Source organism: Argopecten irradians, chromosome 12 (genome assembly GCF_041381155.1).
Source record: "Argopecten irradians isolate NY chromosome 12, Ai_NY, whole genome shotgun sequence".
Taxonomy (NCBI): domain Eukaryota; kingdom Metazoa; phylum Mollusca; class Bivalvia; order Pectinida; family Pectinidae; genus Argopecten; species Argopecten irradians.
In genome coordinates, this window is record NC_091145.1 from 6328070 (window position 1) to 6341928 (window position 13859).

A 13859-nucleotide genomic window follows, 5' to 3' on the forward strand; every position below is an offset into this window, starting at 1 on the left:
TTGTTTTAATTTTTTTTTAGATCTTTAACTGAATTCAACATACAGAACAGCATTCAAAATGAGCACAATGACGGATAAGATTCTTACGATGACACTTTAAGATACAAATATATAAAATAGGCTTATGGAAAAAATGGTAATCGTAAAGTCTTCATCTTTGAGAAGAAAACGAAAACAAATACACACTTTACGTAATTGTTTAATTTTGACCAATTTTATTTGTCATTGGTTACTTCATGCATAGCGTCAGTTATTTGGGCTATGGCGTCAGATTTCGAGACGCATAGACACAGGATAGTGATCGCTGACCGCCCACATCTGCAACACCGATTAAGATATGTTTTATAAAATACTGCAAACGCACAAGACGTTTCCAGATATGACGAAAAGGGACGATTAGAGTCAGTCATCAGTGTAGTATAAACAGGAAATATGTATGTATAGATATATAATATATCAAATAACGGCAATATGCAATGACGAAGGAACCAAGTGTCCCTGAAGGGTGAGCGTTCGATTATTTTTGACTTCAGCCATCATATAAAGTTAGGGCTATACCAAGCCATTTCAATAGATTTATTACATTCTATACAATTTTCTACATACAGTAGCAGCATATTAAAATAACCATATAATCCCTTATTGAAAGTTCATCTACCGTCTAATTATGGTTTTGATGAAATAGTTCATTTCTTCCAACATTAATCCTAATATTTAAAACAGATGACATATATAATGGAACGTACCTCGTCAAAACTTAGGTTGTAGGTATCCTCAAAATGGTACACATATGAATCTGCTACGGCATATCTCAAATCTCCAGTAACAACAAGTCTACAAGGCAAAACAATTCAAATATAAATGTAAAATGTAGAATGTAGTTGAGAAACGATCAAATATAAATGTAAAATGTACAATGTAGTTGAGAAACGATCAAATATAAATGTAAAATGTACAATGTAGTTGAAAAACGATCAAATATAAATGTAAAATGTACAATGTAGTTTAGAAACGATCAAATATAGATGTAAAATGTACAATGTAGTAGTTTATGCAAAAAGTGCAGATTGTTATCAGCTCCATCATGGCAGACTACTTTAACTATGACGTCATCAACATCACTTATTACGTCACATTACCTGTCATATGCACAGTCGGTGTTTTGTGAAGTTGTCGTGTCTGCCTCCCAAGGTGTTAGCCATCGGAATGTGTTGTCGGAATAGAAACGAAGTGGCTCGAGTTCCTCTTTCCGGGCGTAAGAGCAGTCGGCGTTGAAATCTCCCATAAGGATAACATTCTGCGAGTCAAAATAATTTCTTTGCAATCAAATCAAGTAATAGAATTATCTGACTGATAAACTGATAATTCATGTCAATAGAAGAGCGGAAATTGTAGTGAGCAGACTGGAGTTCGAGCCCCAGACCTCACAGCACTGGCCAGATGCACTACGGATTTGGATAATATTTCATTCTCCATTACAAACCAATAATATTCACAATAAAAAGTCTCTCGAAGAGGAAATAAAAAACAGAACATGATGCGATATACGGACATAGTTTAATACGATCCCTATTTTGTCATTGCTGAAATAGGCATTTAAAACTGGCATAAGGTTGACAACACATATTTGACAGTCTAGAGTAATTTATTTCTTTACAAAACTCCAGAGTTTGTAAACGAAAAAAAAAGTCTTCGATATAGTGTATATGTTTGCTGACTGTATACCAAACATCCAAGGTATTGGGATGACACGTATGAAGTGAAAGTACACCTGTTCATTTTACATTAATATTACTCCTCTCTACACTCATGGATATTTATTAACTGTTATAAACCTTCAATGAGGTCAACGTTTAATTTAAACTACCTGTTAGAATCAAATATTGACAGACAGAAGTGGGACAATATGCATGTTGTAAAATGTTTACCAAATACGAACTCCTAATTTGTCATTGTATTTATGTGTTTATAGAGACGTACTTGACGCTATTTTTTTTAAAATACATCACCAGAGCAAAAGAGACAGAATCTGACGTTTCATTGCTTTCACTATTAGGAAAGACACTGCCTATCTTTGGCTTATCCTATTATTTTGATAAGTTACTAAACCATAGATTCAAAGAATTGTATGGAATTGACTTTACGATAACATAATCTTACCAAAAATGGTCAACGTGCAATGTTTATTTATAATTTTCGTTAGAAGAGGATGGTGTTGGTGGCCTAGTACACAAGATGAATGCCAATAGAACTTATGACAATATCATGAAAATTAGATTATCTATGTAAATTGTAACAGCATCCTATTTCAGATAATATTTTTGAAAATAAATTTATCATCGTAAACATTTTTGCGGGGATGGTATTTTCGCGAATACGCATAATACAAATTGTATTGGTGTGTGGTTATCTTCCGTAAGTCACTAATGTATCTTTTAAGCATATCACAAAACGGTCAATTCGTTTAAAAATATAATTTTCCGTTTTATGTCAAGATTGCGAAATTGTGACTTGCGAAAACCTATTTACGGTATCTCTAGTCAATGAAACTAAGTCCTGGTCGTACTATTGAGACTAAAATTTTAATGATTTTGTTTCTGTTTTGACCTTGAGTATTAAGCCTATATTCTGGACCTATTTTCGTCCAAGGCTTACCGGATTGTTGAATTCATTCAGGACATCGTCATATACTTCTGCCATCAGTCCGATTTCTATTACAGCTGCAGCAGGTTTGGCGTGCAGTCCCGAAACAACAAAGGCTGAAATTAAGAAATCATCGAACTTTTAACATACATGATGATTTGCTAAAGACGGTATCACCTAGTAGTGTAGCAGTTACCAATTGTAACGACAGATTTGATTAGCTAAGCGAGACGCCTTTATAAGATTTGATTATTTCCAAATAAAGGCGATATTATGATTCTATTTGATGTAAGTATTTAGATAAACAGATAGTTATGTTTAAAAAAGGGGAACTTGGTAACAACCAGGAACAAGAGTGGTTGTGTTAAGGATAAACTTTGATCGTCAAAAAACGTAAAGTTTTTTTTTTTTTTTGTTTTTTTTTTTTATTCGTTTGTTTTGTTTGATTGATAATTATATATATGCACATAAAAGCCAACGTAACTGTTATGCATTTAGAAATGATCATAAATTGCCGTCGAAATGTGCAATAATAAATCGAAAGTAATATTTCTGTATCAAGATTATATAGTATCTGTTGTTACAAAATACCGTACTCTGAGAGCTCTGTTTTGACCGGAATAACGCACTGAACGGCTCACGCTCAAACAAATCGTCTGGATCGGAGTACTGGTGACTGGCCATGAGTTCGAGGGAGGATTCCCTGGTAATGAAAAAAAGAAATTATTTAAATAATATCTGAAATTTAAGTCTTCTAAAATCATAATAAATGATGGAAAGTCTTCTGCAAATCACTTTCAATGATGAAAAGTCTTGTTCCTAAAATTATCATCAATGAAGACAAGTCTTTTCAAGCCAATTTCGATCAGTTTTATCACAAAAGCTATATAAAGCTGCTAATTCTGTGTTCAAATTAAAGGTATTAATAAGCTTAACAAAATCGTTACCTGTAAAAATAAGCGTACTGCTCCTTGTAAGATGACCTTCCAAGTCGCTGGCTTATTATCATTCCATATGGCTCCTCCCTACACAACAGACGAAATAAGGTAAAATCCGGATAAATTGAACGGCAGTAGTCATAATGATTGAAAGACTATGGGCAACCACGAAACTGATTTCAAATATACTACTCAAAATTTACTAAGGATCACTTTTATTTTTATTGAAGCTAGGGGACGTCACACAATATGCTGAAATGAAAATTACACGAGGAAATTGTTGTAACGCGAATTTCATTTTCGCTCCCATTGCCGTGTTTTTGTAATTTTTTGGGGGTAGCTCTGTTTCGCAAATAATGTATCGAGCACACGTGAAAATTTCATAGTTTTTCTGTTGGAGCCTGTGTTTAGACATCCTAAAGACATCATTAAATCATTTTTATGAATATTGTACAATTACATAAATATGATATACTGAAAAATAAAAGTGATCCTTAGCAAATTTTGAGTAATATACAATGAAAACAAATGCAAGAAGGAAGTAGGTATTTCTGAAATTTGCAATATACATGTAAACAATTGTTCCAAAAGGGAAAGATATTGTAGGAATAGTCTTCATTTTGACAAGTGAACGCAGTTGGCGACGAACATATTCTATGGAGCGTTAGCGCCTTGAATATTTGTTTTTAAATATCAACCAAAAAAGTTTATTTTGATATTGATATTAACTATTAAGCCATTCACCATTATATTGGGAATAATATTGATTTCTTAAGTGTATCATACTGTTCCGTAGGAAAGCGGAAACAGCGAGATTTATTTTTATAAGGAAATTGTGTTGATTTCATTAACGTTATATCCAAGTTCTGAATCGTCTACAATTCTATGTATCTTAACAACTTACGCATTCAACATACTGAGAAGTTTTGTGAAGGATACGTTGGTGATATCACGAATTTCCTGGATCAAAATCAAGTCATACTCCAGGACGATCTGAAAACAAAAATGTTTGAAGGTGTCTCTTTAAAGTTATTCAAGCATTTGGCCGCGCAGATTTCCCTTTTAGCAAAGACAAAAATATTTTTGCTGAATCGAAGTTTCTGGTTGTAACAGTAAATATGCAATAAAATAAAAGTATAATTACTAATCAACACATAATAATATCATTTTATTCTTTTGGTACTACTTCCTGACCTTTCAGTTTGGAGCAGTTTCTTTTTCATGTATGCTGCATGTAAATGTATATTCCTAATTTCCTTATTGAAAAGAGTACAGCTTGTCGCATTATAATATCACAAAAGTCCCTAGTCTTATCTTAAAGATTTTGTTATCGACATAATATTACATGGTAAAATAATAAATAAGTAATAGAAATTGATATTGGCTAATACTCCAATTTGACGTACATTTTTTATGATCTCTGCAATTTCAGGGTCACTCATCTTGGATGCACCAAAGGTCTTGATGTTGAAAGCAGAAATATCAAGAAACCCCGTCGACCGGGATCCCTTCTGATCATGCGCAGACCTTATAGCGGAAGCGGTACACACGTGCATGACATAGCACGTGACCACCAGTGTCGCAATCAGTCGAAACATCATCCTCTTATGTCACTTCCGAAGGGAGTAAGTAAAGGTAAAAAAAGAGAAAATGAATTATACAAAAAGCACTGCTCTAAACATAATATTATTTCATTTAATTGTATTTTTTGCCTTAGGTCTCGATACATGCTTTGAATTAGCTTTCAATAAATTGCAAAGTTATTTTGAAAAAGTTAAATGGATATACTTATTCTGACACATTTGATTTTTAAAAAAAACGTTTAATGTTTGTGTTTCGTACTGAAATTGTAAGAACTAGCAGCATGAAAAAAATTTAAGACAAAAATCTGAAGATATGAGACGTAAAACTTACATTGCGGTAATATAATGATCGATTCACGTTTTCACTGCTTTTAGAGATGGTAACAGAAGCAACGTCATGATTACATTTTTTATATTGATATATTACGACAATCGTTCATCCTTAAATGACTGAGCATCCTGTAGTCTCAAAGAAGTATTTTCAAACAAATAAAAAATTAAATATCATACCATACTAATTCATTTCTTTTATAATTCCTTATTCAATTTCTTTATTTGCATATTTTGTTTACTTAAATATAGTTTTATAATGCGTATTATTAACAATATCACTTTACTGATGTGCAAGGTCTATGAGGTGTGGGAAATCAGGTGTGCTCGGAGAAAAACCATCGACCTCCGGTCAATAACTTAGAGGTAAGATCACAATAATGAATTGAACTGGTTGTGAATTTGAAATAAAAAAAATGACGACAAAGATCTTCCCATTTTCCAAAATTGTTTAGAATAAGAAATAATTAAGGAAGCTACTCACCTCAGTGCGGTATCTGCTGAGAAACAGGGAAAACAAATTGCACTTGCCGGGTCTTTACCTTACTTATATATCATGGCTATTGTTATTAAGTGGGATCAAGGACCCGTGTTTACGATGGAATAAAGACAGGTGCAGGTCATAATACCTCGTGCATGTTGATATTCTGCTGGAAAGACTGACCCGGACTGATGATCTGTAAGTGATGCACTCATGTTTATATCCAATAAAATCAATAATATACTGGATTAATTCAAACCTAAAGATATTCTCAGTACTTTTACACTCATGCTTTCACTACCGATGTTTGTTTGTTTCAGTTTAAGAAGCGACTTAAAACCTTGACATACAAATGACCCACTTTTTAAAGTTTAAAAGTTCCCATTTTATGCGAGATTTATAACAGCTTGAATTGCTTACTAATTCTCACATGTCAAAGTGAATCTAAAACAAAATTACATTTTTTCATTCCATAATATTTTCAGAGGCCATGGTCAAAGATGTGTTCGTGTTCGTATTGGTAAAACATTTTGTTCTAACGGTATTATAACATTTGTATCGGATTATAAAATGTTCAAACTGAGTGTAATGCTAAGGATTGTTCTATGTATGTAAAATGAACTGGGTGACATGTATGTACTTTCTTAGTACTAATTTTATCAACTAGGCTGCGTTCATAAATATAATTTATACGTTGGGGACAATAACGATAATTGTTATTTTACAGACTACACTCGTTTACTGATATGGAAAAAAATACCTGAAGGTATAGAACATAAACTACAAACCAGGGCACAGTTGTTCAAAGGGTGATGAGGCTAACCACATTTTAAAAACAATTTTCAAATTTAGACGAAATAATTCCAGGTAAAACAAATTTTGTAAAATCTTATAAGATTCTTCAGAACTTAATTCTTTACCTGCTTGCTGAAATTCGTGCAAATTCAATTACAAATTTTACAGAAAATGATATAATGTAAATGAAAATTTCACTAAACATATGATTAAGCTAACCATGCTTTGAAATATCGGGCCCGGATCATTTCTGCGTGCTATTCATTTACACGTATTTTTCGATAAATTCACGAAAATAAACTGCCGCGAAATAAAATTAAAACTACAAGTACAGTGTTTGTCCCGAATGTTGCGAAATTAAGTCAACGTGTAAATGTTATTGGGTGAGAAAGGCGAAATTACGTTACCGCGAAGTAAAATTGTTCAAAGTATACAGTTGTTGACTGGGGTTGAGGAAAACAGATGTTTTGATGTACCCGAAGACGAACTGTTTGTGTGAGGGTGCAACTAATCATCTGTTGCCCGAAACCCCAGTCGATAACTGTTTAGTTTAACCTTTGTGACGTCACTCTGGTCCTACAGCACATTTTAACAGTCGATTTTTACAGCTCTTTGGACCGCTCGACGGAACAGTTCTGTGAATGGTATTTTTACCAATAGAGTTTATATAGAAAATATTTTATAAGGGTGCAATAATAACAACTGAGTTACATGTGGCCCCATTTAATTTGAATAAATTGTAATTATTTGTTACATTAAAATATAAGATTCCATTCATGGATTGCTGCCATTGTTTTACAACTTGAGATAATGTTGCATGATTCTCATAACTATCAGTGCAACAGCAACAAAAATGAATTCAATTATCTGTCGCAGATTTCGCTCCGAAAATACAATCACACAAATACTGTTATGTATAGCAGAAACACGTATTTGTGTAACCAATACTTGTCCTTTCGTATCCCTCACAATAACTTATATTTTTCACTTTTTAGATAAAGTGTATTTTTGCGATAGTCTTCATAACTTTAGTTTTTTTCATCAAATATTTTGAAGTAAATAAAAAATTACTTGACTTAAGCAAAGTAGTTTATTGTATGTTAAGTGCACTAAATAATCGAATTATCTTAACAGTATCACCACTCTAAATTCTGACCGATGTTCGGTTATACTCAATATAACGGTTCATGAGAAAATGACATTAGTAAACTTGACAATATTCTATGAAAGTGTGATCACGTTATATGTTGTTTAAAACTATAGCGTTACGGTAAACCTGATACAATTTATAATGTAATTGAGAAAATTGTGTATTGTAAAGCAGCACAAATTTATATTCTAAATATAACGATGCCGTCGATTGCAAAGCAAAAATGTTCACTTTCCGCATCCCACGACCTAGGCAGCGCAAAACTGTTGCTCGAGTTAAAAAAAAAATACACTACAGGTAAAATGTCACATGACGTAAAATGCGTCATGTGACATTTTACCTCTAGTATATTCCAAAATAGATTTTCATAACCTAATTTTTTTTTCTTTTCATAGTAAATCCGACTTTCTGATTGGCAGATACTTTTCTTCATATACTATGATGGCCTATTTACTCGATATGTATGCTATTTATTATCATTGTGACCGATTAATGAAAATGAAGGTTACTTTTCATTTACATATATGTAAATTGCTCATTTAAATGTGACATGCAATTTGGGCATAATAACGACTAAATTTATTTCTGGTCACATCTCCCCCACCATCCACCCTTGGGTAACTTATTTATAAAGCACTTGTGAAAACCAAGAATCGGATGACTAGTAATTTGCATGTATTATATCACGAGTTAAAAATAAATGGTTTGATCCGTCATTTTCTAATTTTATCAATGTGCATGTTGTACAGATTACTCGATTCAAATTTTGTTGAGGTATTTGACGTAAAAAATATTTGTAAAGCAATGTATTTTGGGAAAAGCGCTATTTTGTATTCTGACGTGTCGAGAACGTTACAAAGAGAATCAAAAGGAACAGTGGCGTAGGAAGATGAAACGTAATGGGGGGGCAAAGGTCCTCAATATTTTGTAACCCCTCAACCCCCGCCGCACCTTCAGGAGGAGATTAATTCAACTCCTAACCATATATGCTTTATGTACATTTTTCATATATCATTAAATTTAATCATTGTACATAAATAAAGACAGTGGGGTCGCTAAAAGGAAATTAACGAATACGCAAATTGGCCAAATTAACTTGTGAGTGTCGAAGGCGCGAGATTTTGGTATTTTAGGGGTCTGAGGGTGACCCCAGGGAAAAATATTGTAATTTAGAATGGCTGAGATGAGTTTTACAAGTATTTTGATGATTTTGCGAGCGCCCGAAAGCGCGAGATTTTAGTGTTTGGGGGTCCGGGGCCATCCCTGGGAAAAATTTTACGATTAAGAATAGCTTAAATGAGATTTGATAAATTTGCGAGCGCCCGACAGCTCGAGATTTTGGTGTTTGGGGGGTCCGGGGAGTCTCCCCCGGAAAAAAAAATACGTTTTAGGACGGCTTAGATGCGTTTTCCGATGCATTTTGATGTATTTGCGAGCGCCCAAGGGCGCGAAATTTTGGTGTTGGGGGGGTCCGGGGGTCTCCCCCGGGAAAAAAATTACGATTTAGACTGTCTGAGATGAGTTTTACGATGTATTTTAATGATTATAATTTTAGCGTTCTTAACATGGTAATATTTCGATTTAAAGCTACCTGCATTTAGAAATGATAATTGTGTCGTCATAAAATTACCGACTTCACACCATCGGCACAATTTTGTGTAACATAAGAAAATGAATTAATTGTCTCACTAAGACATATAAACAAATTCATCTTTTAAGAGACATTTTTTAAATAGTACATAGAATCCCTTGATGGACATTTTTAATCTAGTTCGTGTATTGATTATAATATTTTCTAAATGTACAATATATCAAAAACAAATCCCAAACTTAATTAGAATTCTCAATGAAATTTATGAAATTGTGTACTTTAAAGCAATATTTGTCTTACACCACCATGTCACACAACTCATCCTAAATATAACGATGCCGTCGATTACCAGTTGATTGAAATTTGTTCCGAGACCAAGAGTGAGATTCGTAGCCAGTCTAGGTTGTCACTTGAAACAAAGCTCCCAAACCAGTACCTTATTATCCCATTACTCGCCCTAATAAACTTTTCGATATCCAAACTTTGTTTTATAAATGGAGTCACAATGAAAGCGATTCGGTCAAAATAGCAATATGTTACATATACATGTACTTTTAACATAGCTTCAGGTCTTTTTTCCGTATCAGTAAACAAGTGCTGTCTGCAAAATAACAAGTATCGTTATTGCCGCTAGGGTATACATACTATTATATATAGAAGATACTATAAAAGTAAATTTGCAGTGTTCCATCAGATATTTGTCATTTTCATCCCCTCGTAAAACGGTAAGTTAACAAATCATTTTAATGTATTTTCGTGTTTGTATTTATACATTATTTCCCAAATGACGTCATTTTATTGCAATTCATCGAAAAGAGATTTGTTTTCGTTGAATTTATCTTTTGAAATAGTAAGAAGCTTTTTCAAAATGATTTGAATTATATTAACGCTGAAGATTTCAAAGAGCGATGAACATGCGCACTTTGATATATTTCTGTTTTGCACTAGTCTTCTATTGGTAAGTTCCTACATATCTTTGTGTTTAATTTTTACTCATGGGACATAAAAGCTTCCAGCTCGTCGACAGACAACAGAAAAAAACACAACTATGGCCTTATATAGATTCTTATTTTAAGATTTTTGCGCATGTTCATTGTCATTTTCATTTGTTTATGTTTTCCTAGGATTTCCACAGATCAACATGACAGTCTTGATCAAGCTGGTACTGATAACGCTTATCTCCATTCAAGTATTGCAAGCACAACAGTAAGTACATTTTATATCTTTCAAATTAGTCAAACAAAAAACATGCAATGTTAACGAGATTTAACAAAGAATGGTCAATTTTGATAAGTGTGCATTTATTAAAAAAAATATCAAAGAAAATGTATGAATGTTTAATGAAGATTGACAATTATAAGCATTTCGTTATGTTATTTTTGAAATGTCGATAGCATCATATCTACATAATAATATGGAGTAAGACATTTTTTATTGATTAGTTAACAATTCAATATGTCCCTTAATACACGTTCCATTTACTCCAAATACCTGTCATTGTTTCTTTTGCATATTTATCAGACTTGATTCACATAATATATGTGCAATCAGACGATGGTGATGGGATATATAGGGAATGGAAACCTACTTGAGTAATTCTGAAATAAGCATCATACTGATAACATCGTCTCTAATATTAAGTAACGGTGATAAGTAAACCACGAAAGTCACTTTTACTTTATGACTATATTAACCTGATCTAATGCACCTTAACATTAGACCAGGATTATATATAGATAAATGCCAATTATGGCGGTGACTTGTCAAGTATATCATACGGTGGCTGGGAGCGGACATGAAATGAATAAAATGATTGCGTGGGAACGAAATATTATTGCTTGGGAACGAAATATTATTGCGCGGGAATGAAATATTATTGCGCGGGAACGAAATATTATTGCGTAGGAACGAAATATTATTGCGTAAGAACGAAATATTATTGCGTTCGAACGAAATATTATTGCTTGGGAACGAAATAATTATTACGTTCGAACGAAATAACTATCAAGCTCATTATCATACATGGATGATATGACAGTAATCATGCCACCGTAGTAAACGGCACCTTATCTAAAAAGATGTTTTCCTTATTTTTAACGATTTAAAGTTTTGTTTATTGTATAATACTTTAGATATTCAATGAAATAAATATAATGGTATTTATCTTGTACGTGCAACATAGTATTTTGTACTAACTTAGTATATAAACTTGTACGTACAAGATAATAAGTTGTACGGATATGATAAATAAAATTATATATTGGTCCTAATACGCTCCCGTAATTATGTGTTTTTATATTACTGTATATATATATATATATGACTGTAATACATCGGGTTATTATGTTTCAATATTTCTATTTGAATTTGTGCAAATTGTGTTACAACGAACATTATTTTGTATCAATACTTAGTCAACTAATTTTAAAAAGTAAAACAATGAATTTCCATGACTTTTTCTGCAATTTTAATGCAAGTCAAATACTGAAATAGAATACAAATCCAAACAATAAATGCAATAAACTTTAAATAAATGGTTTTAAAGCAAATGTACTATATAAAATATACTTTATTAAGAAGGTTTACATAAAACCACTTTAAATGACCAATTACAAAGAACATTTGAAATAGCCAAAGGCGAGCCGTTGATATTTCGTTCGAACGCAATAATTATTTCATTCCCACGCAATAATATTTTGTTCCCACGCAATAATATTTCGTTCCCACGCAATAATGTTTCGTTCCCACGCAATAATGTTTCGTTCCCACGCAATAATATTTCGATCCCACGCAACAATTTTATTTATTTCATGTCCGCTCCCAGCCACCGTAATATCATTCACTCCTGAAGAAAGACACATACATGTAAAGACTCTTCTAAATAAAAAAACTAGACCAGCCCATTATGAAATTTATGGGGTGAATGAGTTAAAACAACTGACCTGGGGCTGTTTGCTCATGAAATCAACACCAAATTAAATGGATACCTTTCTCAGTGAATATCTACACGGGTAAATCTTCTACCATACAATATAGTTGGTAAGTCAAAAAAAGTTAATAAGTAAATACTTCATTACAGATGCTCCACCGCCGACAGAGCATAAATGATATTCATCACTTGAACAATAATTGGTGTTTAATCGTGTATATTTGTGTCTAATTAACATAAAAAAATGATATAAAATAATTTATTTTGCATTTGGTGCATGCTCAATCAGTACTTCCATATATTCCATATAGAATATTATAGTGCCACGGATTTTTTTCGGGATGCAATTTTTTTTTTTTTTTTTTTTTTTAATTTTAACTTGAACTTGAAGTAAAATTAGAAGCTCAAACCTTGTAATGGTGGTAATGGTGTAAAGTAAGTAACTTTTGTAACTGAAGAAAAATACTAAATCGTCTGCTCTTGTTTTTTGTTAGTGAAGAAATACCACTTGTCAGCGGTGGAGCATCTTTAAGTATTACTTTACTTTAAAGACAACTCCTATGACTATTGAAGAAAACTTTTCCATAGGATTTTTATCATCTCTTCTACCTGTAAATCATACGAGGAGCTAATGCGTTGTTATGGTTGAACTAAGATTAAATTATGGACTCGCTTGTAGTGAAACACAAAGACGTCTATTTCCTCCTTATATTTATTTGCAACTGTCATAGGTACAAAACAATTGCCGTTGATAGCCAGACATATATATTCCGGAATAGTCCATAATAACATACAAAGACGACATCAAAATTCCGGATACACACTGAGAAATAACTTGTTGTTAATGTATCTTACAGGTGTACTACTCCGGCCGATTGTCAATCTGGAGGCTACTTTCATGATCAAACTATTACAGAAAAATGTGGTCGCTGGTGGAAACGGGAACGATGTACCAAGTAAGTATAAATATATATCAGAATTGCACAACTTTTCCAAAACAAAAATGTTTAAAGTTTCTCTAAAACGATAACAACATTGTAACAATTATATCGACGGCCTAAATTGAGTTTACAAAGCCATTGAATTGCAAGTTTTCCTGCGTTATTTTTATGCTTATAAGGCGGGTAACATAATACAACCCGAGTTATGGAACTAAGCATTCAATCTATTTGCTTTAATATGTTCAGAACGTGATGATAAATGTAGTTTTACCTTTAAGCAATTATTTTGTATTTGCATATTAAAGATTTATCTGCCCTTGCGGGTTGGGATTTATTGTGAGGTTATGTGTTTGCGAGCGTAACGTCATACTTTTCGGAGAAAACGACGTGAGTTGCGCTCACAAGAAACAATCGATACCTACCCGTAGCTGACTCTGTAATATGCTAAGACGGGATAACGTTTGCACCTCTACAAAAT

The 13859-nt window shown here is 32.8% G+C and overlaps 1 protein-coding gene across 1 annotated transcript; it reads right to left on the minus strand.

Moving 5' to 3' along the window:
• Window positions 1-183: 183 nt before the first annotated feature.
• LOC138336778 (deoxyribonuclease-1-like) lies at window positions 184-6113 on the minus strand. Its single transcript, XM_069286342.1, has 9 exons — window positions 5979-6113; window positions 4988-5194; window positions 4486-4574; window positions 3591-3668; window positions 3240-3346; window positions 2656-2759; window positions 1140-1297; window positions 747-834; window positions 184-318 (listed from the first exon to the last, which is right to left on the minus strand). The coding sequence occupies exons 2-9, from the start codon at window positions 5180-5182 to the stop codon at window positions 268-270; spliced, it is 870 nt and encodes a 289-aa protein (XP_069142443.1). The 5' UTR covers window positions 5183-5194; window positions 5979-6113; the 3' UTR covers window positions 184-267.
• Window positions 6114-13859: the final 7746 nt, after the last annotated feature.

What these genes read in the sequence shown, in the direction of transcription:
- LOC138336778 (XM_069286342.1), bottom strand. Translation starts at nt 5,182, where the DNA reads ATGATGTTTCGACTGATTGCGACACTGGTGGTCACGTGCTATGTCATG. An exon ending in TGAATGAATTCAACAATCCG is followed by an intron (nt 1,298 to 2,655) that starts GTAAGCCTTGGA and finishes TTTGACTCGCAG; the next exon opens with AATGTTATCCTTATGGGAGA. An exon ending in ACAACCTAAGTTTTGACGAG is followed by an intron (nt 319 to 746) that starts GTACGTTCCATT and finishes TCGGTGTTGCAG; the next exon opens with ATGTGGGCGGTCAGCGATCA.